This window comes from Heteronotia binoei, chromosome 3, assembly GCF_032191835.1.
Source record: "Heteronotia binoei isolate CCM8104 ecotype False Entrance Well chromosome 3, APGP_CSIRO_Hbin_v1, whole genome shotgun sequence".
Lineage (NCBI taxonomy): Eukaryota > Metazoa > Chordata > Lepidosauria > Squamata > Gekkonidae > Heteronotia > Heteronotia binoei.
In genome coordinates this window covers 68,476,711-68,502,673 of record NC_083225.1, presented here as the reverse complement: position 1 = coordinate 68,502,673, position 25,963 = coordinate 68,476,711, and the positions used below count along the sequence as shown (strand labels likewise).

At 40.9% G+C, this 25,963-nt stretch overlaps 1 protein-coding gene across 5 annotated transcripts in view; it reads right to left on the bottom strand.

Annotated features, from left to right (window-relative positions):
- Positions 1-25,963, bottom strand: part of FRMPD4 (FERM and PDZ domain containing 4) — a 378,612-nt gene that overhangs the window by 21,396 nt on the left and 331,253 nt on the right. For all 5 annotated transcript variants that reach the window (XM_060233967.1, XM_060233963.1, XM_060233964.1 and 2 more), the window contains exons 5-8: positions 23,342-23,387; positions 12,831-12,935; positions 10,707-10,814; positions 4,184-4,315 (exon numbers count right to left, since the gene is read on the bottom strand). In XM_060233967.1, the coding sequence (XP_060089950.1) occupies positions 4,184-4,315; positions 10,707-10,814; positions 12,831-12,935; positions 23,342-23,387 (391 nt within the window). The remainder of the gene's footprint in view (positions 1-4,183; positions 4,316-10,706; positions 10,815-12,830; positions 12,936-23,341; positions 23,388-25,963) is intronic.

The window sequence follows — 25,963 nt, the reverse complement described above, 5'->3', positions numbered from 1 at the left end:
AGAGGGTGATAGGGACTCTATGTAAGTGGAGAAGGAATGTCACAACAATAAACTCATTACTGTGTTGTAAAATAAGGGGTCTGTGTGAGTCAAAAGGAAGGGGAAAAGTATAAACCTCCTGAAAACCTGGACTGCCATTCATAGGTCCAAGTGGTAACTTCAGCAAGTTATTCAGTCTTCTTAATACCTATGTTTAGCTTTTTGGTCACTCATAAACATGCACTTTTTGGTAGAAAAAGCCCAGCAGGAACTCATTTGTATATTAGGCCACACCCCTGGTGCGAAGCCAACCAGAACTGTGTTCCTGCTAAAAAAAAGCCCTGCCTATTATACTTTGTCATCCATTAGCCAGCTATTGATAGAGTCAGTGATAGGTGGAAAGGTAAGGGCTTTTTTTGTAGAAAAAGTCCAGCAAGAACTCATTTGCATATTAGGCCACACCCCCTGACATCACCATTTTTTCACAAAGGGCTTTTTTGTAGAAAAGGCCCAGCAACAACATAAGAACATAAGAGAAGCCATGTTGGATCAGGCCAACGGCCCATCCAGTCCAACACTCTGTGTCACACAGTGGCAAAAAAATTTATATATACACACACACTGTGGCTAATAGCCACTGATGGACCTGTGCTCCATATTTTTATCTAAACCCCTCTTGAAGGTGGCTATACTTGTGGCCGCCACCACCTCCTGTGGCAGTGAATTCCACATGTTAATCACCCTTTGGGTGAAGAAGTACTTCCTTTTATCCGTTTTAACCTGTCTGCTCAGCAATTTCATCGAATGCCCATGAGTTCTTGTATTGTGAGAAAGGGAGAAAAGTACTTCTTTCTCTACTTTCTCCATCCCATGCATTATCTTGTAAACCTCTATCATGTCTTCTCGCAGTCGACGTTTCTCCAAGCTAAAGAGTCCCAAGCGTTTCAACCTTTCTTCATAGGGAAAGTGCTCCAGCCCTTTAATCATTCTAGTTGCCCTTTTCTGGACTTTCTCCAATGCTATAATATCCTTTTTGAGGTGCGGTGACCAGAACTGCACACAGTACTCCAAATGAGACCGCACCATCGATTTATACAGGGGCATTATGATACTGGCTGATTTGTTTTCAATTCCCTTCCTAATAATTCCCAGCATGGCGTTGGCCTTTTTTATTGCAAACGCACACTGTCTTGACATTTTCAGTGAGTTATCTACCACAACCTCAAGATCTCTCTCTTGGTCAGTCTCTGCCAGTTCGCACCCCATCAACTTGTATTTGTAGCTGGGATTCTTGGCCCCAATGTGCATTACTTTGCACTTGGCCACATTGAACCGCATCTGTCACGTTGACGCCCACTCACCCAGCCTCAACAGATCCCTTTGGAGTTCCTCACAATTCTCTCTGGTTCTCACCACCCTGAACAATTTAGTGTCATCCGCAAACTTGGCCACTTCACTGCTCACTCCCAACTCTAAATCATTTGCATATTAGATCACATCTCCTGATGTCAAGCCAGCCGGAACTGCGTTTCTGTGCATTCCTGCTCAAAAAAAGCCCTAAGATACCAACCCCTGCCTGTCACAATCCCCATCTATAAACTCCATTAAAATCAAAACAGAGCTATGAAATGATCTGAGCATTTATTGAACAAAATCAGGAAAAAGTGTTCTGAAGGCATGTAGGGTAAATGGAGCTGCCCTCTCTCTTGGGATCTCTTGTCCATTCAGAGGGTATAGTTGCCATTAGGGGTTCATTTCTTTACCCTACTTGTTTTAATAACACAAGCATCTCATAATTGTTACAGACAAACATTTCACCCTATAAAACATTCTGCCTTATTTTTCCCATCTTCAGTTGTAATGAGTTGCATTTCCTCACCTAGGAATTTTTAAAAAGCTCATGCCCTTTTTATCAAGATGCTTCTGTAGAACATGAACTTGTAGTGAAACAATGTGGGAAATACGCTTGTGAGCATCAACACTGAACAGGAATTCGGGGATAACCTTGGCTATTCAATCAATTCAATGAGTTTTTGGCTGAGCCCCGCCATCCCCAATCAAGAAATTACATTGCACAAGAATCCATTACAGAAGGCACAGTCATTGACCAACCCACTTAAGTGCACAGTGTTTTTGTTTGTCAGCAGGAAAACCACATAAATGGATGAGTACATTTAAAGTTTTACATAGAATAAAAAAAACAAGAAAACAAAAATGTTAAGGGAAGTGTAAGAGTTAACTACTGATTGCATAATTGCATATCAGAAATTTATACAGAGCTAGGAGTAATACAAGGCTTTATTAACAATAAACATGGGCTCCATTGAACGAAAGAGGACTGACATCTTGTAATTCACATATTACTAGGATTTTTTTTCTTCTACTCCTAACCCCCCTTTTCTGATCCTTTAATGTGCCATTAACTGTAATGGTTATTGGCACATGGTGCTATCTCATCCACTTCCTAATCATTCTTTCCTGGACTGCTTTCACACCAAGGATTCTGTATGTTTCAGACACCTGACTCAAACATTCCCCCCCATGCGTCCCCAGCCACTTCTGCATGACACTATCCTGTATTCATGCACAAAACATAATCAGCCCATTCCTTCCACAAAAAAAACCTTGCTTTAGTTCAAACCTGCAGAAAAGTCCCCAATTGTTTCCTTTGCAAGATGCTATTGGCTCAAGTAGTTTCTTGTGTTAGAAAGGGAAACTACACCTTGTATTTGAATGGACATGCCTCCTTTGTTCCTTTCCTTCTCTGAATTTTATTGATAAACAACTCTGTTGTTACTGGAAAAATCCCCTTCTCCTACTTGGCATTTTTTGCACCAATAACATTGTGGGTGGTGGTGGTGGTAAGATCAGAGTAATGCCATAGCTGTTTCTACAGTGCAAAGCCACTGTTCTGGCCCTCTGTGAAATCTGTGAGTTTGTCTCCCCCATCCTTCATTATTTGTTCTGTTTTTGGAAGGAGGTAGCAGATGATGCATAACAATGAACTTGTACAATAAAATAGCAGGCCATTAATGTATTTCACCAGTGCCAGATAGGGGAAGGCTGCCTTCTGCTATTGCCAAAACCTTCAAATCTTTTATAAAAGATAAAGCTTTAGGTGGCATCTAGTCAATTATTTTCTTTGTTGTTGATGACTGCGAGGGGCCAGTGCTTTACAGGAATGGGAGGAAAAAGCATAAAAGATGAGAACCGTCCACACTCCAGCCTACCTTTTAACCAGTAGAGAGGGGAACAGGGATCATATTTACACTATAAATCGAATGAAATAAAATAAATTCCTATGCAGCACTATCCATGCTTCCAAAAATAAATATTTTTTTAAAAAAATGAAACAGAGTGGGCAGAGAATCTGGATGGCTGCTTGAGAACACAGAGGCTGCCTTCAATATGCATCAGGTGTGAAAGGGAAGCCACAGCTAGCAAGAGAGAGAAAATGGATCGCCCTCTCCCATCTGGAACTTCCACTGCAAAGGAGATGTTACGATTCACTCCAGCAACCTGATCACCAAGGAAAACCACCAGGTGTGGAAGCAGCTCTGGATCCATCAGTCATTAAGATACTATTTACTTTAGCATATAGGGAAGGTGAATTAATGGGGTGGGGTAGTGAGTGCAGAAATGACAAGGTTATTGTTTGTTTGCTCTGATTTGCAGAAAATTGACCGGGTATAATTGAATCCCTGTAAATGTTAACAATGCAACCCTCCCACCGCCATCTATGTTCTTTCTACAGCAAGCCATATTCTTATCATCAAACACCAGTGCTTCTTTGTGTCTGTGTCTTTGTGCATTGCCTTAGATTGCATTTTTTGTATGACATCCTAAATATGTTGACCATTATCCTCCAGGTCCCCACCTAGGTTGAAGTGTGGGGTGCAAAAATGTATAAATAAGTAACCAGTAGCACAGCTCATTTCATCACACCTGAGATTATTTACAAAAGTTGCTCATACATGTGTAATATTAATCTTTTAATGAGAAAGCTTCTCTTTGTTATAAATCTCTTTGGGTACTCATGTTGTTTGAGAAGTGGAGCATGCATATTATAATGGAAATAATAATGCATTCCTAACAAGGTTCTAAGCCACATTTGACAGTCACAGTGTTGGCTCCAGGAGTCCACATACTGAAATAACTAGATGGTGGGGCACATCTCATTATTAGGCTTCATTATGTCACAAACCTGAGTTAAAGTCTCTTGTTCATGTAGCAGGAGAAGTTTGGTTCCAGACCCTTCAGTCTTCTGCTCCAGCATCAGAGAAAAGTGTTCAATACACTTAATGGAGAGTTTTTCTTGAAGTGTTAAGATGACATCCTTTAAACACAAAAGATGATAAAAACACAAAGCTGGAAACTAGTTTTGTTTCTTTACAAAAATAAGGCATGTGAGTGGCATGTGAGTTGTCATTCACCAAGTATGCCTTCACCAAGTAGGTTTTAAGCTTTTTCATTCATGGAAAAATAGGCTTTGGATTTTGCTTTTGGAACTGAAAATGCAAAAGCACCACCAACTCATTTGGCGTTCAGCTTTGTGAGTGGGCACCAGTATGATTGGGTTGTTATTGAAATCATGTTCAGAGAGGTTAAAAAACATGGATCTCTGCTTAATTTGTTTGAGAAAAGGGGAGGGAGCTTAGGCAACATACATGTAGTAGGAGAGAAATAGGGCCATAACAGGGCCATTGTAAGCAGCATTATACCCTTCTAAGGCAATAAATGTCAGTGTATTTAGAAATGCGTAACTCTGCTTATAATGGCACTGTGAAAGGTATTTTTGTACTTGTTCTATATTTCTCATTAAACATTTAGTCCTGCCAATGGATATTCAATTAAGTTAACAGGATTTGTGAGAGAGCAAATAAGTACAGGGTTGCAGCCCAAATGAACATCAAACATAATCAGTAGAATAGGGTGTCAAACACCTGGCCCACAGGCCGGAACCAAACCGGCCAAGGCTTTGATCAGGCCCACAGGACTCTTTTCTTCCCCCTCCTGTCCTTACTCTTTGAAACTTCCAGGCTCTTACAGCTCCCAGGCTCTTTGAAGCTTCCAGACTGAGACTCTTTCAGTTTCGACCTGGGATCTTCAAAGGCTCTTTGAAGCACCCTTTGAAGCTTGCAGGCTGTCCCAGGTTCTTCCTGCCTTGCTTTGCTGAGGTGGATTTTAATGTGAGGTGGATTTTAAGATCCATTCCATATTTTCCTTGCAGCTTTTTCTGTACTCTGCAATAGTTTCAAATGGAGTGAAGATGGTTACATTTTCAGCTTTCCTATAGCTACCTGAAACTCATGCTTCCTGGAGTTGTGTCCTTGCAAAAAAGGGGTGATGCTTTCAGCCAGCTTATCTCTCCTGAATGGACCTAACCCAGTGAGTCCTCTAATGTGGGAACCCACAGCCAAAGGGGGATATTATACTAGAAGGCTTTGCCAATCTGAGTAGACTGGTGGGGAGAAGTTTACAATGTCATTTCATTGCTTCCACAGAGTCAGAACCTTGTGCTTTTTCTTGATGTTTTATTTTTAAAATTGCATTGCCAAATTCCACTAGTCCCTCACCTTTCCAACTTAACCCATTGGAAGAGTTTTAAGCATGTTTGTATTTTAAGTTTTTAAAAATATCTTTAATTGGGTTTGTCTGTGTCCATTATAAAGTTTATATCTCCACTACCTGACATATTTTATGACACTCATGGCCTGGCTCCACAAAGTCCCAATTGTGTCAGATCTGGCCCTCCTAACAAATGAGTTTGACACCCCTGCAGTAGAAGAAGAAAAGTGCAGATTTATACCCCGCCCTTCTATCTGAATTAGAGACTCAGAGCAGTTTACAATCTCCTATATCTTCTCCCCCCACAACAGACACCCTGTGAGGTAGGTGGGGTTGAGAGGACTCTCACAGCAGCTGCCCTTTCAAGGACAACTTCTGCAATAGCTATGGCTAACCCAAGGCCATTCCAGCAGCTGTAAGTGGAGGAGTGGGGAATCAAACCTGGTTCTCCAAAATAAGAGTCCACACATTTAACCACTACACCAAACTGGCTCTCAGTATCAGTGTATTTTCTTCAGAAAGTACTTCCGCCATCATTTTAAAGGATTCCATTGCCTTTCTCTCATTTATTTCTTCATCCATTACAACCCTCTTATAACTTTCAGTCCATATCTTACATCATTATAACATACCCCACAATCTCCCAGACTTCTAAATCACTTCTGCCTTTTTTCCCTTGCCTTCCACTGCTCTTGGAACTCTATCCCAGATCATGGCCCCCATACAGTTAAAAATTAGCCATGTCTCATTTTGTGTAATCCACCTTGAGTCCAAGTGAGAAAGACAGACTATTAATAATGTAAATGAATAAATGAATAAAAGTGGGGCTTGAGTCCCCTAGACCTGACCTACTTTTCCTGTAGCTGCTGTGTGGCTGAGCAGGGATTTTAAAGGCTATGTGGACTTGATTCTGCTCGGGACTGCAGCATAGACTCCTGGCACCCCTCACATATGTTCCCAAGCCAAAAACACCCTGAGGTGAGTAATTTGCCCAATTTTCGAGCTTGCCTGTGCATACATCATGTAGTTTAGCCTTTAGCCAAAATTAACTGAGGCATATCCAATATCTGCAATTTCAAATTCCAACATTAAGCCTTGATGTTTTCTTCCCCTTTTCCTTTTGGCTCCAAATTGGGAATGAAATTTGTCCATTAATGAAGATGGAAGTGGATGCTGTTTGAGATATGGAAATATCACTGCTCAGTGGCTCATTGCTCTCTATCCCTTGTTAACCTCTAGCTCAATGAAACTCATAACATAATTGCTCTGTGCATTGCCTACCAGGGTTGCCAGGTCTCTTCCAGCAACTAGCAAGGGATGAGGGGGCAGGGCGTGGGGTCTTAACAGGAGAAAGAGGAAAGCCCAGGCCACATTGCCAGTGTCACGCTGGAACTGGCATAATCACACTGCAACATCATTGTGACACTCTGGTATTTGGGCAAAAACTCTATGGTAAAAACCAGCTTCTACAATAGAGTTTTTGCCCAAATACCAGTGCATCACTCAGACTGGCATGATGGCATCATTTCCTGTGCAATGCCAGCAGTGTGGCTTGGGACTTCTTTTTTCTCTTGGTAAGTCCCTGCATTGGCCAGCTGACTGGCAGCTGGTGTCAGGCCCTGGTGGCAGGGGCCTCCACTAAGGGGTCTGACAACCCTATTGCCTACAGACCACTGGTGAGGACTAGCTATGTAATGGAGATTGGGCCAAAACACAGAGTGATAATTACATAATAGCATATAGTGTTAAACTAGGCTTCCAAGGAAAAGAAGAAAAAGAGAGCTAAAGTCTATTTACATAACCGTTTTTCCCGTATGCCACTACAATTTGGTAGGGAATACACTAGTCTGCATTGCCATTGGTACCATCGTAATTATCTCAGAATACTTTCTTTTTTCATTTCAGCAGCAATGATTCTGTTATCAAAACATTGCATCAATATTTTTGAATAATTTTTTTCATACCATATATCTCACCTTAGGTAAATGTGTTTCTAAAATAATAATAAAATATAGTACCACAAAAACATTTGTTATAGAATGCACAACAATTGATTGGACTGGCTCCCTACAATTCTGTTACGATAAAAGTGGAGCCATTCTTGTTTCTAGGCCACTTCCCCTGGCAGAAGGAACCTTGCTCTAGAGGAAGCTGTCTGTCCCACTGGTGGAATGCTCCTTGTGTGCTGGAGGAAGTCTCCACTCTATTAGTGGAATGGAACTTTTAGAAACATAAGATTTGAGAAATGGAGAATAGAAATGATAGTGGGGAGCCAGAGAGAAGCCCATACATACAGAAAAAATATACCACTTCATTAGCTGTACTGTATTTATCTATATTGGTGATATGCCCAAATTCTGTATGTAGTAGCACTCTGATAAATGAAAGATGTTTGTTACATTGAAGTCAGAGCCTAATGGCAACTGAACAGAGAAACAATGTATGACACTCCCAACATTGGCACAATCGCAACATTGCACCAGCAGTTCACACTTTAAACTAAAGCAGTAGTGTCAAACATGCAACTGGGAACGGAATCAGGCTCTTGGAGGGCTCCTATCAGGCCCTCGAGCAATTAGCTGTCATCTACTTCCTTCTCCCTATATCCAGCTTCCTTCTGCATCTCAGCTTGCTTTGCAAGGCTTGCTCAATTGCAGAGGAGCTACAGAGCAAAACCTCTATTTTCTACATTGGCTGAGGCTCCTCCCATGGGGAGGAAGGGGGAGAAATAGCTTGCTTTGCCAGGCTCTCTCAATTGCACAGCAGAGCTACTAAGCCAAGCCTCTCTTCCTTCTATTGGCTGAGGCTCGTCTTCCTCCCCATCCCCTGGGGAAGGAAGGAAATAACTTCCTTTGCCCAGTTCCCTGGATCTCATGGGAGAAATACAAAGAAAGCATCTTTAAAAACCAATGAGTGCTAATGTTTTAAGCATGTTTTAAGTTTTTTAAAAAATATATATTTGTTGTTTGTCTGTGTCCTTTATATCTCTGCTACCTAATCTTAAATAGGTACATACATGGCCTGGCATGGCTCAGCCCAACCCGACATGGCCTGGCTCAACAAGGTCTCATTTATGTCAGATCCAGCCCTCATAACAAATGAGTTCGACACCCCTGAACTAAAGAACTCATACTTCAGTGTTTAGCACTGCAATCCTAAGAACATTTGCTTGTGATTAAGCCCCACTGAATAGAATTAACAAAAGAATTTCTGGGGAGCCTATCAGGAGGAGACACAACAACTGGTGGGCAATGACTGGCCATTCTAAGGGCTAGGGCAACCCAGTTTCCTCCTGGTGCAGCATCCTCCTGTTACTCAGGTACAGGGGTGGCCTGACACTCCATGGCGCCCTAGGCAGACTAACTGCCTGGCACCCCCCAAAAAGCGCCCCCTGTGGCTTCGTGCTCCCCCTGCACCTCCTCCCCTCCCCACTGTGCCTCCTTCTCCCTCCCTTCCCCACCCCATGTTGATTTCAATGCCAGAACCAGCTCTAGCACCATGTTCCGGCTATCTAAAGCCCACCCCCAACCGATCACTCGATTGGTGGGCAAAACCACGCCACGGGGCCGGGCCATGCTCACAGTCTGTCAGGACAAGAGTCCTGAAAGAGTGGCTCCGCTGCTGCTGACTCCTCTCCCATCCAGGAAGTGGGGAGGGGAGGAGTCAGCGGCAGCAGAGATGCCTTTTCAGGATGCTTGTCCTGACAGACTGTGAGTGCGGCCCAGCCCCGCGGCACAGTTTTGCCCACTGATCAAGTGATTAGCTGGGGGGGGGGCTTTAAATAGCCGGAATGCAGCGCTAGAGCCAGTTTTGGCATTGATGTGGGGTGGGGAGGGTCGGGAGAGAGGGAGGAGACGCAGCAGGGAGGGGGAGAGGCATGGGGGGGGGGTGGAGGCACGGCAGGGAGGGGGGAGGCATGGGGGGCTTGGAGCCACGGTGGGGAGGCGAAGGGGAGGGAACGAAAAGACAGGTGGTGGCAGCAGTGGTGGCGGGCAGCAGTAGCAGCTGGCAGGCAGAGGAGGCAGGCAAACTAGGTGCTTGCCTAGGGCACCAGGAGGGGCTGGGGAGCCCAATTTGGCACCCCCACCCTCCCGGCACCCTAGGCAACCACCTAGTTTGCCAAGTGGGTGAGCCAGCCCTGCTCAGGTGCCATAGCAATGGGACTTTGGCAATAGAGATGTAGCTGATTTCTCTGACTGGAATTAAGAAGCCACAGCTCATGGAATAAATGCAGATTATGTCCTTGCATGTTCTTACCTCCACCTGCCTATCCCCTTTTTTTGTTTCACGTATGTTAATTTGTTAATTGTCATTTCCTTGGGGGACAGGAAATGGTCTTCATGTCATGTACACTGCTAGTGGGGCTTCCCATTAAATTTTGTAGCACAGAAGGGGAAGCTGTGCCCACTTGCCTTGCACAGGATATCACTTCACTGATGCATAAGCTTTCACTTGATAAATCACAGAACTGGATAATTAAACCACTGCATTCGGCAGTGTTAATTTTTCTCCTTGTATCATCTTTCTGGAGCAGATTATGCCCAAAATTGCTGCCTTGATACAGCAGTCATTCCATCTCTGCTGTCTTCTTATACCATGTTTATATATGGATATTCAGAATGGTGCCTTGTTATTTAGATTCTGATTGTGATATTATCTTACAGGACTGAAGGAAGTAACACACTATTAATGGAGAAAAACCATTACACATATAACACAAACACATTCATCATTCATTTTCCTGGATGTGTTGCAAGTTTTTCAATTGGTAACCAATCCCTTAATCTTGGCTTTGCCTTTTGCTGGCAAACCATGCTGACTTCTGGCAGCAAATCAGAACTTCTTTGTGAGGTCCATGTAATTTTAATTAAGCTGCAGCCATTAAAACCTCCACTCCTATTTTTGCACCACTAACACATCATTAGATTTTATGAGCATAAAAACAGGTTAAACCTAATTAGGTCTTTAACTCACTCTTTGCAAAACTGGCCACAAGAGAAACTCACAGGGCAGGTTTTTGGATCCTGCATATGAGATATTTATTGTGGATTTTAAAACAACCTTGGTCATAAAGTAATACAGAAGCTTCACGTGGTCTTGATTTTTATTAAGGCCTTAAGGAGAGACATATGTTAAAAGGTGCTGAACGGTGAGCCTACCTTTATTGAAGTACTGCAGTCAAAGCGAAAAGATTTGGTTTGCCCATTTTCAAGATATACTTTCAGAACATTTGGCATGAAAAGGAGTGAATTATCCTTAACTGTTTCCTGTTAAAGAGTAATAAATGTGATTATAGTTCCCATATTACAAGGCATAAAATAAGCCTAAATCTCTGAACCGAAGAAAAGAGCAGTTTAGAGAGCAGTAGAACTGACTGACACTGAAAATCAAATATATCCTGCAAGGCAAAACAATTCTTATATTTTTCAGTTAATAATGTAATCTATCTGTCATTGCTTATTATTTACACAATCAAACTACAGTGTTACAAATTGCCTTAGACTTTGCCTTTACAGCAATTTTCTGATGTAGGTCAATGCTACATTATCATCCTTATACAAAATCTACCGGATAATGACAGTGATGTTAATACTAGCTGTATTACCATATTGTCTAAGACTTGGCTCTAGTGTTCAAAAACACAACAGAAGGTTGCTCACCTTCTGTATTTCACTGTATACTTAGAAAGGTGTTATTCTGTAAAGGATTGCACTGTAATTCTCATCTGTGTGCACATTTACCACATATGTAGTAACATATATTCAGTTTTATAGCAAGTCCAATGTTTTACACTGAGCTGTGTGGAGCACCAACATTCCCAAAGTGCTGTTTTGCCATGCCATCTGATAAAGAATTGACTTCAATGGACTTAGAAGGGTGCGACACTTTTGAGGCTTCTAGAGGATGTTTGAGCTGTCTCTTAGACTTTGCTATTAAAATCCTAATACTGGTTATTCAGTCAGCAACAAAGAGCCACACAAATATTCACTCTTTGGGTTGCATCCATCACAATAAGACTCTTCACATAATGGATGGAAATCACTAGATCCATTATATTCAAGATGCAGAGTTTCCTTCTCCAATAGATCTTACATAATGTAATGTTGTTGCATTTTTTGTTTTGAATTAATAAAAATTATTTGTGTATTTAGAAGGAAGAAGAAAGCAAAAATTATGTTCCTTCTTTGCATGTTGTTCTTGCTTTTCTTTCCTCATCTCCCTGAACTTCCCTGGCTTGCCACAGTCAATAGCCAGTGCTGAGTTGAAGGAATTGCTGGCATCACCCATCATAGCATTTCTTATGCTACCATTTGAGAGCAAATGTTGCAGAGGCTGGAAACATGAAAAAGGCAATATAGGAGGGGGAAAAAATCACATAGAACCACCTAATTAGTGCTTGTCAGTTCTTCTCAGTAATGAGTAAATACAGAATTCAGAAGCTCAAACTCTAAGAAACAAGATCCAAAACTACATTAATGAGGAACCCATTCAAAGGAAAGCATCAATAGCTCTTGTATTAGGGCATCATTCCTATGAAATGTTTTTGCCAAGACACTGTTTACCAGGACCCAGTGATTTCATTGTGGACTTAGTTTTAATAGATGATTTAAAAAATAATATTTAAATGATCCAGGGAACAAAGTCTAAGAGTTGTATTTTATGTATCATATTCTTCCTTAGGAGAGGACACTTTGGCTTCTCTGTGTTCTGGGTAGCAATTTCCCTCCCATAACTCCTTCCAACAGCCAATAGGTCTTTATGACAGATGATTCAGCACTAAGTTAATAACATTGTACAGCCATCTCTTGTAAGGGTAACATTTCAGATTTCACATTCTGGGTTGCTTGTTTTTCATTCTTTGGTCAAAATTAAAGTTCACGTGGAAAGCCTGTATACCACATTTTCAGAATCACATTTCTCATGATTAATTTATGTCAGAGTGAAGAGTTTTGGGGGGTTTTTTTACACAAAATGTATCATGCTTTCAAGCAAAAAAAATAAAATAAATCTCCATATAGTCTAAGGTGGTACTGAAGTCTACACATTAGTACAATTTTTTTTAACCAGTCCTTTGAATCCTGGAAATTTCAATTTTCATTGAACTAACAGCTTTTAATGTATTCAGTAGTTGCGCTGTTTGGGAAACATGTTTATAATTATTAAATTGCCCATACTTATCAAAGTTAACTTTATTGCGTTGTTTTAACCATTTACAGAGCAACTTTGAATAAATTCCTTTTCTAATCTGGGGATTAAATTGTAAACAAAAGTTTGGCACTTACTGAAACCTGGCCATTAATAATGACCTCTTCTGAGAATCGCACTTTGACAGGGTTGGACTTCAATCTTGCCTTTTTTGCAGCACTGATAAATGCCGATTTAGGAGACTAGGACAAAAAAGAGAAAAACAGGTTACATGATTGATACTTAACTCTAAACCTCTTCAGTAGCTTTCCTGATCGATACTAATTTGTTCTCACCTTTCTAAAGTACTATTAGATAAACAATGGAAATGAAAGCAAACCACAGTTTTTCCTGGAGGTATATATGTAATATGAAAACAGCTGATTGAGTGCAGCAAGGGTCATTAATTCATTCAGCATTCAGACTGATACAACATTATCTGTTCTTAGTGTCACTGGTCATCCCTTGCAGTGCTTTTTAAGTGTGGTCAAATGTGTGGTTATATGACTGGCTCCTCTGTCAAATGCAATGGGAAAGCCATGTCCTACATAGTGATAGACAATGCACGTATATAATTCCACAGCTTCCATTTTTTCATATTCAACACTTCTAGATAACCTGAACTATTAAAATGTGAGATCTGACACATTCTTTGAAGTTCCCAGGTTCCCAGGCTTTAGCTCCTATTTTTGGTAATGGGAACACTATTCCTGCAAATTTATTCCTTGAACCGAATTGAGACTTGACTCATAACAAAATATGCAGAAACTTAAATTCATGGGGCTTAATATTTTTTTAAAAAACCTCTTAGTGGGATGTGTTACATTTCACATTTGTCTCTCTGCCTTGCCCTGACCTGGATAGCCCAAGCTATCCTGTCAGATCTCAGAAGCTAAACAGGGTCAGCCCTGGCTAGTGTTTGGATGGGGGAACTCCAAGGAACACCAGGGGCATGATGCAGGCAATGTCAAACCACCTCTGAAAGTCTCTTGCCTTGAAAACCCCATGAGGGGTTGCCATAAGTCAGCTGTGACTTGACAGCGCTTTCCAGTACCCTTCACCTTGGAACTAATTACTCTTTTGTAATAATGCAAAAATTATATTTTGTTTAGAACTTAGAAAAAATGATAGGACGCTGGCTTGAGAGTGAGAGCCAGATTCAGTTGAGGAAGCCTGGGTGACTTTAGGCCAGTTACACAGAAAATAAGAAAGGAGTCCACAAACACCACTCTACATTGCTTGAAAGAGAAATGTAATGAAATCTGTTACTCTCCATGAATAGGAATGAATGTTCACACTATAAGAAAAGCATGTTCAGGGATTGCAAAGCTAAATATTATTTCCAAAATTGTTCAGTATAGAATCAGAATAAGTTTGTTTCACTGCAGTTTGTTTCACTTCGGTTTGTTTCACCCCAGGCAATCTTCAGTCTCTTCAGTATGTACAATGAAATGAGAAACTGTGGTCCATGTGCGTGTGCGTGTGTGTGTGTGGGGGGGTGGGATGCACTTGATCCTGGAACCCCCATGCCTCACAGTATCAGATCACAGACAAAGTCTCAGAATATGAGATCTAGAATCAATGAAAGCCAAAGGCTTTTTTTTAAGTAAGCAATTTTTATTTCAGCAGAACCACTTTTTGTATTTTTATAGATCAGATGTGGTGCAAAATAAGATCAGTTAAAATAAACTCAAACTGATAGGTGGCAGAGATTTCCATGTTAATGTCTCCGTATATCACATGTAAAAATACAAGTGATTAATAATTCACTCGTCTCTCTACCTAACTAGTTTGCTTCCTAAACACATTCTAGCTGAATAAAAGACATTACCATCAGTTAATGACTTTAAGTAGAGAAAAGGCAGCATGGTATAACCTAATCTTGCCAAATCTTGGAAGCTAAGCAGGGTAAGCACTTGGAAGGAAGCCCTCCAAGGAAGACTCTGCAGAGAAGGGCAATGGCAGACAACCTCTGCTTTTCACTTGCCTTGAAAAGCTCCTTGCTGGGGACGCCATAAGAAGAAGAAGATACTGAATTTATATCCCAACCTATACTCTGAATCTCAAGAGTCTCAGAGCGGTCACAATCTCCTTTACCTCCCCCTCCCCACAACAGACACCCTGTGAGTTGGGGCTGAAAGAGTTCTTGCAGCAGCTGCCCTTTTAAGGACAACTCCTACAAGAGCTATGGCTAACCCAAGGCCATTCCAGCAGGTGAAAGTGGAGGAGTGGGGAATCAAACCCAGTTTTCCCAGATAAGAGTCTGTGCACTTAACCACTACACCAAAGTGGCTCTCAGTTGGGACTTGATGGCACTTTATGCACAATGACCTTAAGCAGGAAGTGTTTAAACTTATGCAAGGCATGCAATATGAAATGCTTATATGATCTCTAACATAGAGTCTGTGCTGTGATAGAAATCAGCCTAATCAGTATTTTATAATTGTAAGCAGAAGTCATTAGGAAGCACTAGCAGTCCTAAACCAAACAGCTTAACCTAAAGCAATGCCAGTAAGAACACTTTGGTGATGACTGACCAGTGATGTAGGCAACTTGCTAATGATAATACTCTATTGAGTTTTCTTTCCCCTTTTTCTAATACATAGCAGGGGACCAGAGGTAAACGTCCCAGCCCTGAGTGTTGTAAACACTATTTTTGTTCAACTTTCCCATTAGTTGTAGCAAAAAAACTGAATACAACATATCAAGTAAAGGAAGAAAATATCAAAAGTCCATGCCATTTCTTAGAATAACACATGCTCTATTTTTTCTTGTCTCATACTCATCTATTATAAAAATGTGTAATGGTAGCTGACTCAACTCAACTATAGGAGCAGCCACTTTCAGGCAGCCTTTGTAATATGTTTTGAAAACCAGTTGCTAGTAGATTTTTTGTGTCATTTCAGACACAACCGTTTTAGCAACTGGCTGCTAACGGATTTAATTTACATTTTTCATACAAAGTCACTTGCATCCAGTTAGCAAAGCATGACTAAGTTGTTCTTGAGGTAAATTGCTTTTTCACTTCTTCTTTGAGCTTCTGAATCACTGTACTGTATCATTTAAAATGCCTGCAGCACTTCCAATAGCACCACACTTCCCCCCCTCCTTTTTTTGCTGCACAATATTCTCTGAAGTGTTTTTGAACATCCTAAATAGAGTGCTATAGCACTAGACCAATATATAACTTCAGTGCTACAGCAGCACATTGAGTTACATTGAGAAAAGACATTTTGTTACTGTTGTGCACACCTGTTGCTCCAACAGAATACCAGGATCCAGCAAAACCCTTAGGGCTTTTTCACACAGTCTATGTATTCCGGTATGGAAGCTGGTCAGTTACTGAACAGTAACGGGTTTCTGCTGGCATTTCAGACAAACCCGATTCAGTAACTGGCTGCTACCGGAATACTCTCACCTTTTCACACAGTCCCGCGGCTGTCCCGGTAGTGAGGCATGCCTGAGTCGTTACAAACAAAGAGCAGCTTCTTCCACTTTTCAACCCCTCCTTCCGGGTTGAAATCGCTATGGGGTGCTGTGTGAAATGTCCAGTATCTAACCCGGAGGAGTTTTCGCGCCCTTTTTCGCCCGCCGGCACGCGCGATCTCCGGCTTTTTTTGGGGGGGGAACGTCGGGCTAAGATCGCTATAGCGCTATAGCGACGTATCACAACAGTATCACCATAGGGATGCCTGGGCTCCATTAAGATGCCAGATATCGCCATCGCTGAAACCTGGTAACTTATCTCAATAGAGCCTAGCCATCTCTATGGTGTTGCTGTTGTGATATGTCGCTATAGCGCTATAGCGATCTTAGCCCGACGTTCCAAAAAAAAAAATAATAAGCTGGAGATCGCGAGCCGGCAGGCAAAAACGGCTGGCACTGGTGGAAGCGAGATAAGAGCGGAACAGTGTGAAATGGCTCGCTTCAATCACGGAACCCTACTGGAAAAAAAAAAAACATGTGTCTAAAAACTCCCATCCCTGTCTCGGATTACTGCAAGCGGCACAATACCGACTCCCTTCCAGTTTCCACTGGTAAGTGTGAAAAGGGCCTTAGTCTATCAACAGAGTCATTCAGCAGAAGCTGTACACTATCAATGAAAGCATGCACAACTCCATTTAAAGTACTGGCCCTTTCAGCTAGCATTACCTTAATCTTATCAGGACTCAACTTCAGTTTGTTCTCCCCTGACTGCATGACTATCACATTCAGATAATGGACCATTACAAAGACCCTTCTAAGACTATTCAGGACCACTGAGTACAGCATCATCCATTGTCCACAGTTCAATACATGATGTTGACTCTGTATTCTCAGTGCCCAATCCTGGCCACTTACAGGATGTGAATGTTTGAAACAAACAGCCATTATTATACATATGCTTATAATTAGAGTTTCATTTCATAATCAAACAAAATGTATTTTATGCTTTAGCTGAGGAACAATTTTCATGAAAGTGCTTTAGAATTTCACACTGTTAAAGTTGACAGAGAATGACCCAGTGAAAACAAGGAAAAGATTAGCACAGAAATAATCTGCCTGCTTAGATGTGCACACTTAATGTGTTATTAAATGAACTTCATCATTACATAACAGTAAGCACATTAACTATGGTAATTAATAGCCAAAAGCTACAGTTCATCTAGTTTGCAAGAACAAGAATCAGCGTTCTGGAAAATAACAAAATTGAAACAACAGCTGAAAAGACATATGTTTATAACCTCTAGTGTGATCCGTTTTATGTTTTAAAGCCCATTTAGATTTTTAGTTCAACCTTTTTCTTTATTTTTACATCTTCTATACCTCTTGTTCTCTTTATACTGCAGCATATCTATACTTATCATTATGTTTCAATCACTGATCAAATTCATCAAAATTGCCAATGTTCACTTTGAAAAAATCATCTTGGAAAGACAATTAACCACTAATACATGGCCAGGATAACTTTTTCTCAGGTTGGCCTTAGAATTCCTTTGAAATTAGGCTGTATTGTCATCTATGCATCCAAACAGAAGGCACTATAATATTAAAATTTCAGGACACTGACAGTATAATTTTCACTGTTTATAGGGAAACAGAGTGAACCTCCTGAATTTTCAAAGTGCTTCACTTATATTAGCATATGATATTAGCAGACCCATAGCTCCGGAGGAGCCCCCAGAGTGTCAGTCCCCCAACTTACCACCCCCAACTTCTCACCCAGTCCAGGCCTCCCAACTTCCAATTTTTACATTTTATTTCTTGTGTTCACAGTCACTGCCAGCAAGCCCTACATCATTTCCACCCTCTCTCACCAGCTGCCTTCAATCCCAATGCCTCTCTCTTTCTCTCACTCAGCAAGGCAAGGTCTGCCCCCACCACCCTCCACTCCAATCCACGCCACTTCCCTGCTCTCTCTCACCTGTCTCTCTTGCTTCTAACTGGCCAGCAAGGCAAGCCCCACCTCCAGACCCATGCTGCTGCTCTGGCTTGCCTCTTGCTGGCTGGCTCCATCCCTTCAATTCCCAAGCTAGCAAGGCAAGTGCTGCACTGCCCTCCAATTCCCATGTCAGAGATTCCTTGTCAGCAAGGTAGGCTGAAGTTAGTAAATAAAGCAGACAGGGAGGAGTAGCAGTCCAACTCAGGGGAGGAGAAACTGCATCTCTCAGCCCTCTGCCTGCCCTACCATAAGAAAGGCTTCCTACCTGAAGTCAGACATGGGCAGTGGAGGTGTTCCATGATAGCAGCTGCAGGAAATGGTGGAGGATGGGAAATGGTGTCCCCCAACTTTTTAAAATCCCCCCCGACTTTTAAAATCATCACTATGTGTGAGAAAAATACCCCTAATTCCAGAACATCGTAGTCACCCGCTTGGTTGCCAGGGTGCCTGGAGACTCAGCTCACACACATCTGCCAGGAGGATGTGGGTTTTGTCTACCAAACTGGAAGGGACTTATGAGTACTTAACAGCCACAACGTTGCAGCAGCACTCCGTATCTCTGGAGGAGTGCTAACCAGGAGAACAGATGGTTTCCAGTCGCTCCGTGCGATCCCCATCTCAGCCGTTGTAGCGGAAGAAGGTGCACCGCCAGGAACTGTCCAGGCAAGCGGTTTCCAGCCTTGACCACAGAATCCATCTTGGGAGGCTAACACCACCAGCAGCTATCTTCCTGCAGTGCCAGACTCCATAACAGCGAAGCAGGAGGCTCACGTAAACAGATATCACCTATGTATAAGGCTATCAAGCTTATTTTAGGTGTGGATCCTGTCAGACCGCCTAAGCCTTTGTCCAACAGAACTCAAGACAAAGACTGGTGCCGATAGAAGAGGAGGAACATCTTCATCCAGAGCCAAGTTTCTTTGTATAGACTGGGTGTTACCTGGGTAGCAATTTGGCCATCTATTGTCACCTTTTTAGATAAGTTTGATAGACTTAAGTACCTCCCGCCTTAATAATTTTTCCCATTCTTTCCCTTAATGGTCATCCTGGAGCCTCCCCCTTGGCCCATTGTTACCTGGAAGTCCAATCAGATAACTAAGGCCAAATCTGCTCATTGGCTAGCTATGAGCATCCAATCAGGGACCGCCAATTAACTGGCTATTGAGTACTGCATAAGTCCAGCCCTTATGGTCATTGCAGAACCTCCCCTTTTTCTGAGGTCATGTACCAGCTGACCACTGTCATCTGCTTCTTTACCTCCCATCCCCTAAGGGCTCAAGGTAGTCCTTATAACCTGTGACCCAGCTCCACACAGGTGTGCATCTAGCAGTACCCCAGTTCCGCTGTCTAGATACATCCCCCATTCCTGATCAGTTGAGGGGCCCCTCCCCCTAGTCCTCATTCATCGCCATTGGAGCCTTCCTTGAAGACTACGACAAGTAATTATCACCCTGTTTGTCCATCCTTGTGTTGTCTCTGAATCTCTCTCTATTTTTCTTAGGACTGTGTATGTTTTATGAGTTTATTATCTTGTATGTGTGTCTATATTTTTCTACAATAAATTTTAATTGTTTTTACTTAATTAGTGTCCTTAGCAATTTTAAGCAATAATTTCTGGACGTGTATCCTGTATACATAGATTCAAGTTCCTTTTTAAGCCAGGTGCCCACCTGTCAATTCCCCAACCTCGTTTTGAGGGCATTTTGGCTTAAATATGCCCCTGGATATTAGTATCCTTATGACAAATTAGTAACGCAGACCAATATTGTAATGTTCAAATAACGGATAGTGATGGATGGAAGGGGGTAAAATCTGATACCCAATGAGGCCATGATGGCTCACATAAAATTTAACAGACCTCCTAGCATTCAACAAAGTAGAATTTCAACAAAATGCTGAACTTCTACATCTGATCAAGAAGGTCATTGCATATAAAGACTTCACACTAACATGTAGAACTGCAAAGAACCCTCTGTCTTTTGTGTCGTAGCTAGTGAAATATTTCTCTAGTGTGCTTAACATAAGGAATATGGTCAAGAAACAAAAAGAAAGAAGCAAAGGTGTAGGTAGAGCCAATGCACAGATCAACTCAGCAGATATTCTGAGTTCCTGATCTAGAACTCTGAGGACACAAAGCAGCTTATAACATTCTTCTCTTCTCTTCCATTCTATCTTCTCAACTATGTGAGGTAGGGATAGGCTGAGAGAGAGTGACTCACCACAGACACCACAGTGAATATCTATGGCAGATTGGATCCACTACCACATTCCACCCCCCCCCCCTTTCCTTATGGAGACATTTTGTAGTTGATCTTCAGCTGTTCTGTTAATTGTGACAAGTTAGTTCTTGTTAGTTCTGACAAGTTAGAGAACATGGATATTGCAGTGGCCACGTCATTTTGGTTTTAGTTTCAACTGGAAATGTGTTTATTATTGTAAGCCACCTTGAACCATGGAAAAGGTGAACAACAGATGTTTTGCTATATGAAATATAAAAAAAACAGTGCTTGTTTTCAGAAGTGTCTTGAGATAGAACAGCCCCTGGCTTAAGTCAAAAAGTCCCAAGTGTCTTGAGATACATGGGACTTTTTGACTTAGGCCAGGACTGTTCTCTCTAACAGCTGCTTAGGACAGTTTCATAATTTCCAGCATTAATAGGAAAATACCAACATAATTATAAAATCACAGAACAAGTCATATGTTAATGCCAATTTATATACTCTTATATAATTTATTGCATGAAGATAATCTCTATGAATGCCGATTTTTACAATTCCTGTACAAGATTTCTGCATTATGATGTGTCATGCCTTAGACCAGAGTGGTGGGTTGTTTTTGTGTGTGTGCTGTTCTCTAACTGTGTAAATCTACTACATTGTCTATTTAGAAGTCTCATACTAGCAGACAGCATTTTTAAAAATTGTTACCTGCCTTGAGTCTCAGTAAGAAAAGTGGGTTATAAATGAGGCAGATAAGTAAAGATTAAAGGGATCCATTGCAATCTACTTAAAAGAAAGCAAATATTTGTTTGTGCCACTCTGTCACAATGAGAATTTGATCATTCTACAGAATGCCGGCTTATCAGGTCAGCAATTGAAATTAATTCCCTAAGGCTGAATGTATAGCACAGTGGATAAATTGCCTAGTTAGAAATATGCACAAACCTAATAAGATACTAATTGCAATGATAACCCATTTCAAAACAAAATGTTTTCAAAAGATAATCAAATACACTTCCAGAAGAGCAAAACTTCAAACTCCTTCAAGTGATTAAGCTCTTGAATCCTTTCTTTATCTGTACTGATGATATGCAAATTAACCTGCCAAAGATTTATTAAATTGTCAAGAGGTACAATAGAAGACTGTTTGATTTTTGTTGTAATTAAACTGAAAGTGAATGAGTTTAAGCAAAACTAATCCAAAAGGCACTGGGTGAATTATCTCCAGCTCAATCATTCAATATTAATGTTAGTTTCACTAGATGTCTTACTGATGAATTCATACCAAGTTTACATATTTACTCAACACAAAACTACACATTTTGTTCTGTTAAGGGCTCCTTTAATACCCCAAAGTGCTGTTCCTTTAACACCCAAACATCAGATCACTTAGAGTAATTCAATGTAAAAACAGGAAATGATTATTTGTTTAAATGATTGTTATGTTGAAATAACTAGAAAGAAAAGATGACCTCTGATGGCAACATATATGGAGTCAGAACTGCAGTAGTCCAAAAGAGTAACACATTCAAGCTACTTGGAAATAATTTATTTACAGCACTTTGTCTTTAAAAGGACTCAAAGCATGGCACCAGGTTACTTTAAAATAATCTAAAAGAATTAACCATTAAACCTTGTACTAAATATCAATGTAACATCAGAATACTTGCCTTAGACATTCACACAAACCCACATGCAGTCTTCTAAAACAATTACAGAAGCCCATCTGTAATCCAGCCATATACCACTCAAACCAATTATCTACCTTGATTGGCAACTGCTCCAATTGAAAGAATAAAACCTAAATTCTTCCTTTTTGACCTTTAGGGGAGTGCCAACAAGCCATGCCACTCAGTGCTTCTGGCTACTTGAAAGGGAGCATGGTGTCAAGGAGAGGAATTGTATCCTTGGCTCACCTAATTTGGCTACCTTTGGACAGCACGCTGAAAGAATGAATGTTTACACATTTGTGATTGTACCAAATGTCACTATTGGCTTGTTTTAACCAACATAAGGGTTAAACACAAATAAGAGGCTTCATATTTAAGAAAATAGACTTTAAAAATCAGTGATAATGAAATACAAAGGTGCAATTGATCAGGTTTTCCAATGAAGTTGAAGGATATAGGCACTGGAAATGCCAGGGGGCTATGTCTGGGCAGTTGTGACTGCTAGTTTTGTCTGCTTATGTTTCCAACTGACCTGACATACTTCTGTTTTCTAAACCTATTCATTGTGAGTCCATAGCCAGTCACTTTTTAGCATTCTAAATCACAGGGACATGACTGCGTATCCACCAGGGCTGCTGCCCAATCAAAGTTAGCAGGGCCTTAGGCCTGATATAACAGTCACACATCTCTGAATGCATTTAACACTATATGCACAGAGCTTCACTGTAGGTGATCTGTATATCGCTCTGATATGATTAAAAGCAAGGTTCTAATAATGGAATAAGCCATTGCATTTCTTAATAATAATAAAATAATTAATGAATTTACTGCAACCATATTCATGGGCAGCAGCGTGCCACCAGCATACAACCATTTTGACTTATTATTTTGTTAACAACTACTACACAACATATTATTTTGTTAACAACTACTACACAACATATCACTATAGGGAAAACAGAAGCCAAAAAGAAAAAAAAAACCCTCAAAAACAGATAAAAACCTTCAACCATACTAAGGCTGCTCACAATAACTTTGTGAAGTATCTCAAAGCAGAATTCAGTGTCCTGTCTCTCAGAAATATTCCCCAGGCAGTTGGCAAATGTGTGTATTATTATACTTAGGCTGTTACATTTCTGTTGGTATCGGTATATAATCCTCCCATTTATACTCAAGGACACAGCTTGTACTTCACGTGTGCTTTTAGTTATGCAGACAAGAAACTCAGAAAGAGAACAGGCAGACAAAAGGCATAAATGTTGCTAGGAAACTAATTCAAAAATGTGTTAACTACTTACAGGGTAAGGCTGAACAACAGTGAGGAGGATAGATTCTTTGCAGCTCCTGTAAGAAAGAAGATGAGAGTGAAGATTCACATTTTCATGTTTCAGCGATAACAACCATTTGTTCTTGAGAGAGAGCTGGGATCTTATTACAGCATGTTCATTTCCGTAACACACTAGCATTGAGTGGAGGGCCAAGCTGAAAGGTGAGGATATTGTGCATGAATGTTTTTTGGCCATGTCAAAAACACATCCTGATTGAGCTTAGGGAGCTCTCTGAAACGGTGACAATTCAGAGTGAAGGCTCTGAGAAATTATTGCCCTCACTTTGAACTGTTTTTTTTTTTTTTAATCTCAGTGATATTGTTACAGAAGCAACATAGCAGCATGGTACTAAGCTGTCACTCCTCATTGGCTGAGGATGGTCCATATTATTATCCTAGGAAGAATAAAACAAAAACTCCAGTGACATAGCAAAAGCATCATAGGAAATAATAAGAATAAAGATGACTGAAAGGAGTGGATGTTTTTGTTTGTTTAAGGCTTTTTTCAGGATACATTTCAGAGAGAAGTACTTCGGGAGCTGGAAAATGTTAATACAACCCTAGTTGAGCGTGAAAAACAACAAAACTAAATGTCAAAAGGATGCTGAAATTAAAATTAAATCAAAGAAAACTGACATGAACCTTACATTCCCTTCTAATGAGATCCAGCGGTAACTTTTATTACAGAACTTGAGAATGGAATCTCATCCAAAATGTAATGTTTATGGTGTCAATTTATTTTACTGTTTTAAGAGCAGCTTTATACACACATAAACTGATCACATTTGGATATTTGTAAATGGGAGGGAGGTCTATTTTTCCAATTTCCCTCTCCCACTTCAAATCTCTAACCCCTATTCTATAGTGGGGTCACCTGCTTGGGGGGATTTTTGGCTGAAGGGAAAGATTGGAGGCAAGAAAGATCCACTCTGCTGACAGAAATCACTTTCACCAGCAGAAATGTATGTGTGTGTGTGTTTTTACAAAATTTATATTCAGACTTTCTGCCCTCATAAGGGCTACCAAAGCAGCTAATAAATTAAACATACATAATAAAATTACATCAAAAAAATTAAAACCGAGAAGAACACATAATTGAAACAATTTAGACAAGCACTAAAATACACATAAAAACAATTAAAACACTGATCAGGAAGGAAGAATCACTGAGGGAATGCCAAATGAAAACAAAGTCTTTCCCTGGCAACAGAAGAGGACAGGCAAATCTCCTTAGGGAGATAATTCCAGTGTTTTGATGCCACAGTCAAGAAGGGCGTCTCCTGGGTTACCACCCACCTAATTGCAGAAGGTAGAGGCACCCAGAAACTGGGCTTCCAAAATGATCAGAGTGGTTGAGTACATTCAAAAAGACTAGGAAGGCCTTCATTTATGTTGGTCCCACTCCCAAACTATATATGGTTTAAAAGTCAGCATCAGCATCTGCAATTGTGCCCAGAAAGAAACTGGGAGCTCGTGTAGACGGGCCAAGACAAGAGTGATATGATCCCTATGACTCAGCTCCAGTCAACATTGTGGCTGCAGCATTCTGCTCTAACTGAAGTTTCCAAATACTTCTCAAAGGCAGCTTCATATAGAATGCATTGCAGTAATTTAATCTAGATATAACTGGGAAATGCACCACAGTGGCCAGATTATTCCTGGTCGCAGCTGCACCTGCTTATTCAGCAGTACCCCTAAATCCAAGAGTGCCCCCAGACTGCTGATCTGTTCCTTCAAGGGGAATGCTACCCCATCCAGAGTGGTGATAGTTTAAGTCCTGGGTCAGATCTTCTGCTCACCAGTAGCACTTCTGTCTTATTAGGTTTAAGCATCAGTTTATTTAGTGCACATCCCCTACAAATCACTAAAGTCACCAGTGTTTCCTGTAGCAGATACATTTATGTATTTAATATATTGCCCTTCTTCCAAAGAGCTCAGGTAGGCCCACATCATTCTGCCTCCAGCATTTTACTCTCATGGGAACTGAGTGAGGTAGATTAGATTGATAGAGTGTAACAGGCTCAAGACCACCCAGTGAGCTTCATGGATTTGATCTCTTGTCTCCTAGATCCTAGTCTTGATGTTTTAACCGTGACATCATGCTGGAAGTCTGGAAGACACACACACACACTTCTCTGATGTATATACACAGATACAGGGCTTTTCCTGGGGAAACATGATGGAACAGCATTCTGGAATCTTTTAATGGAAACAAAACTCTCAAAAATGTTTAAAAGTTCCTGAGGGGCACCCTTCTTCATTTTCCAGAAAAAAAGCCATGCACTCATAAATAAATGTATAACCAAATAAATAGCCAACTTTTAGGCAGTGAAATGAGGGAACAGGGAAGAAAGCATAGGTGGTTGTTTTGATATTTTGTGACAGTTGATGTCACAGTTGATGAGGAAGACTCAGCATGGGTTCTATAAGGGAAGATCTTGTCTCACTAACCTGTTAAGAGTTCTTTGAGGGGGTGAACAAACATGTGGACAAAGAGGACCCAATAGCTGTTGTTTACCTTGACTTACAGAAAGCTTTTGATAAAGTTCCTCATCAAAGGCTCCTAAGTAAGCTCAAGAGTCATGGGGTAAAA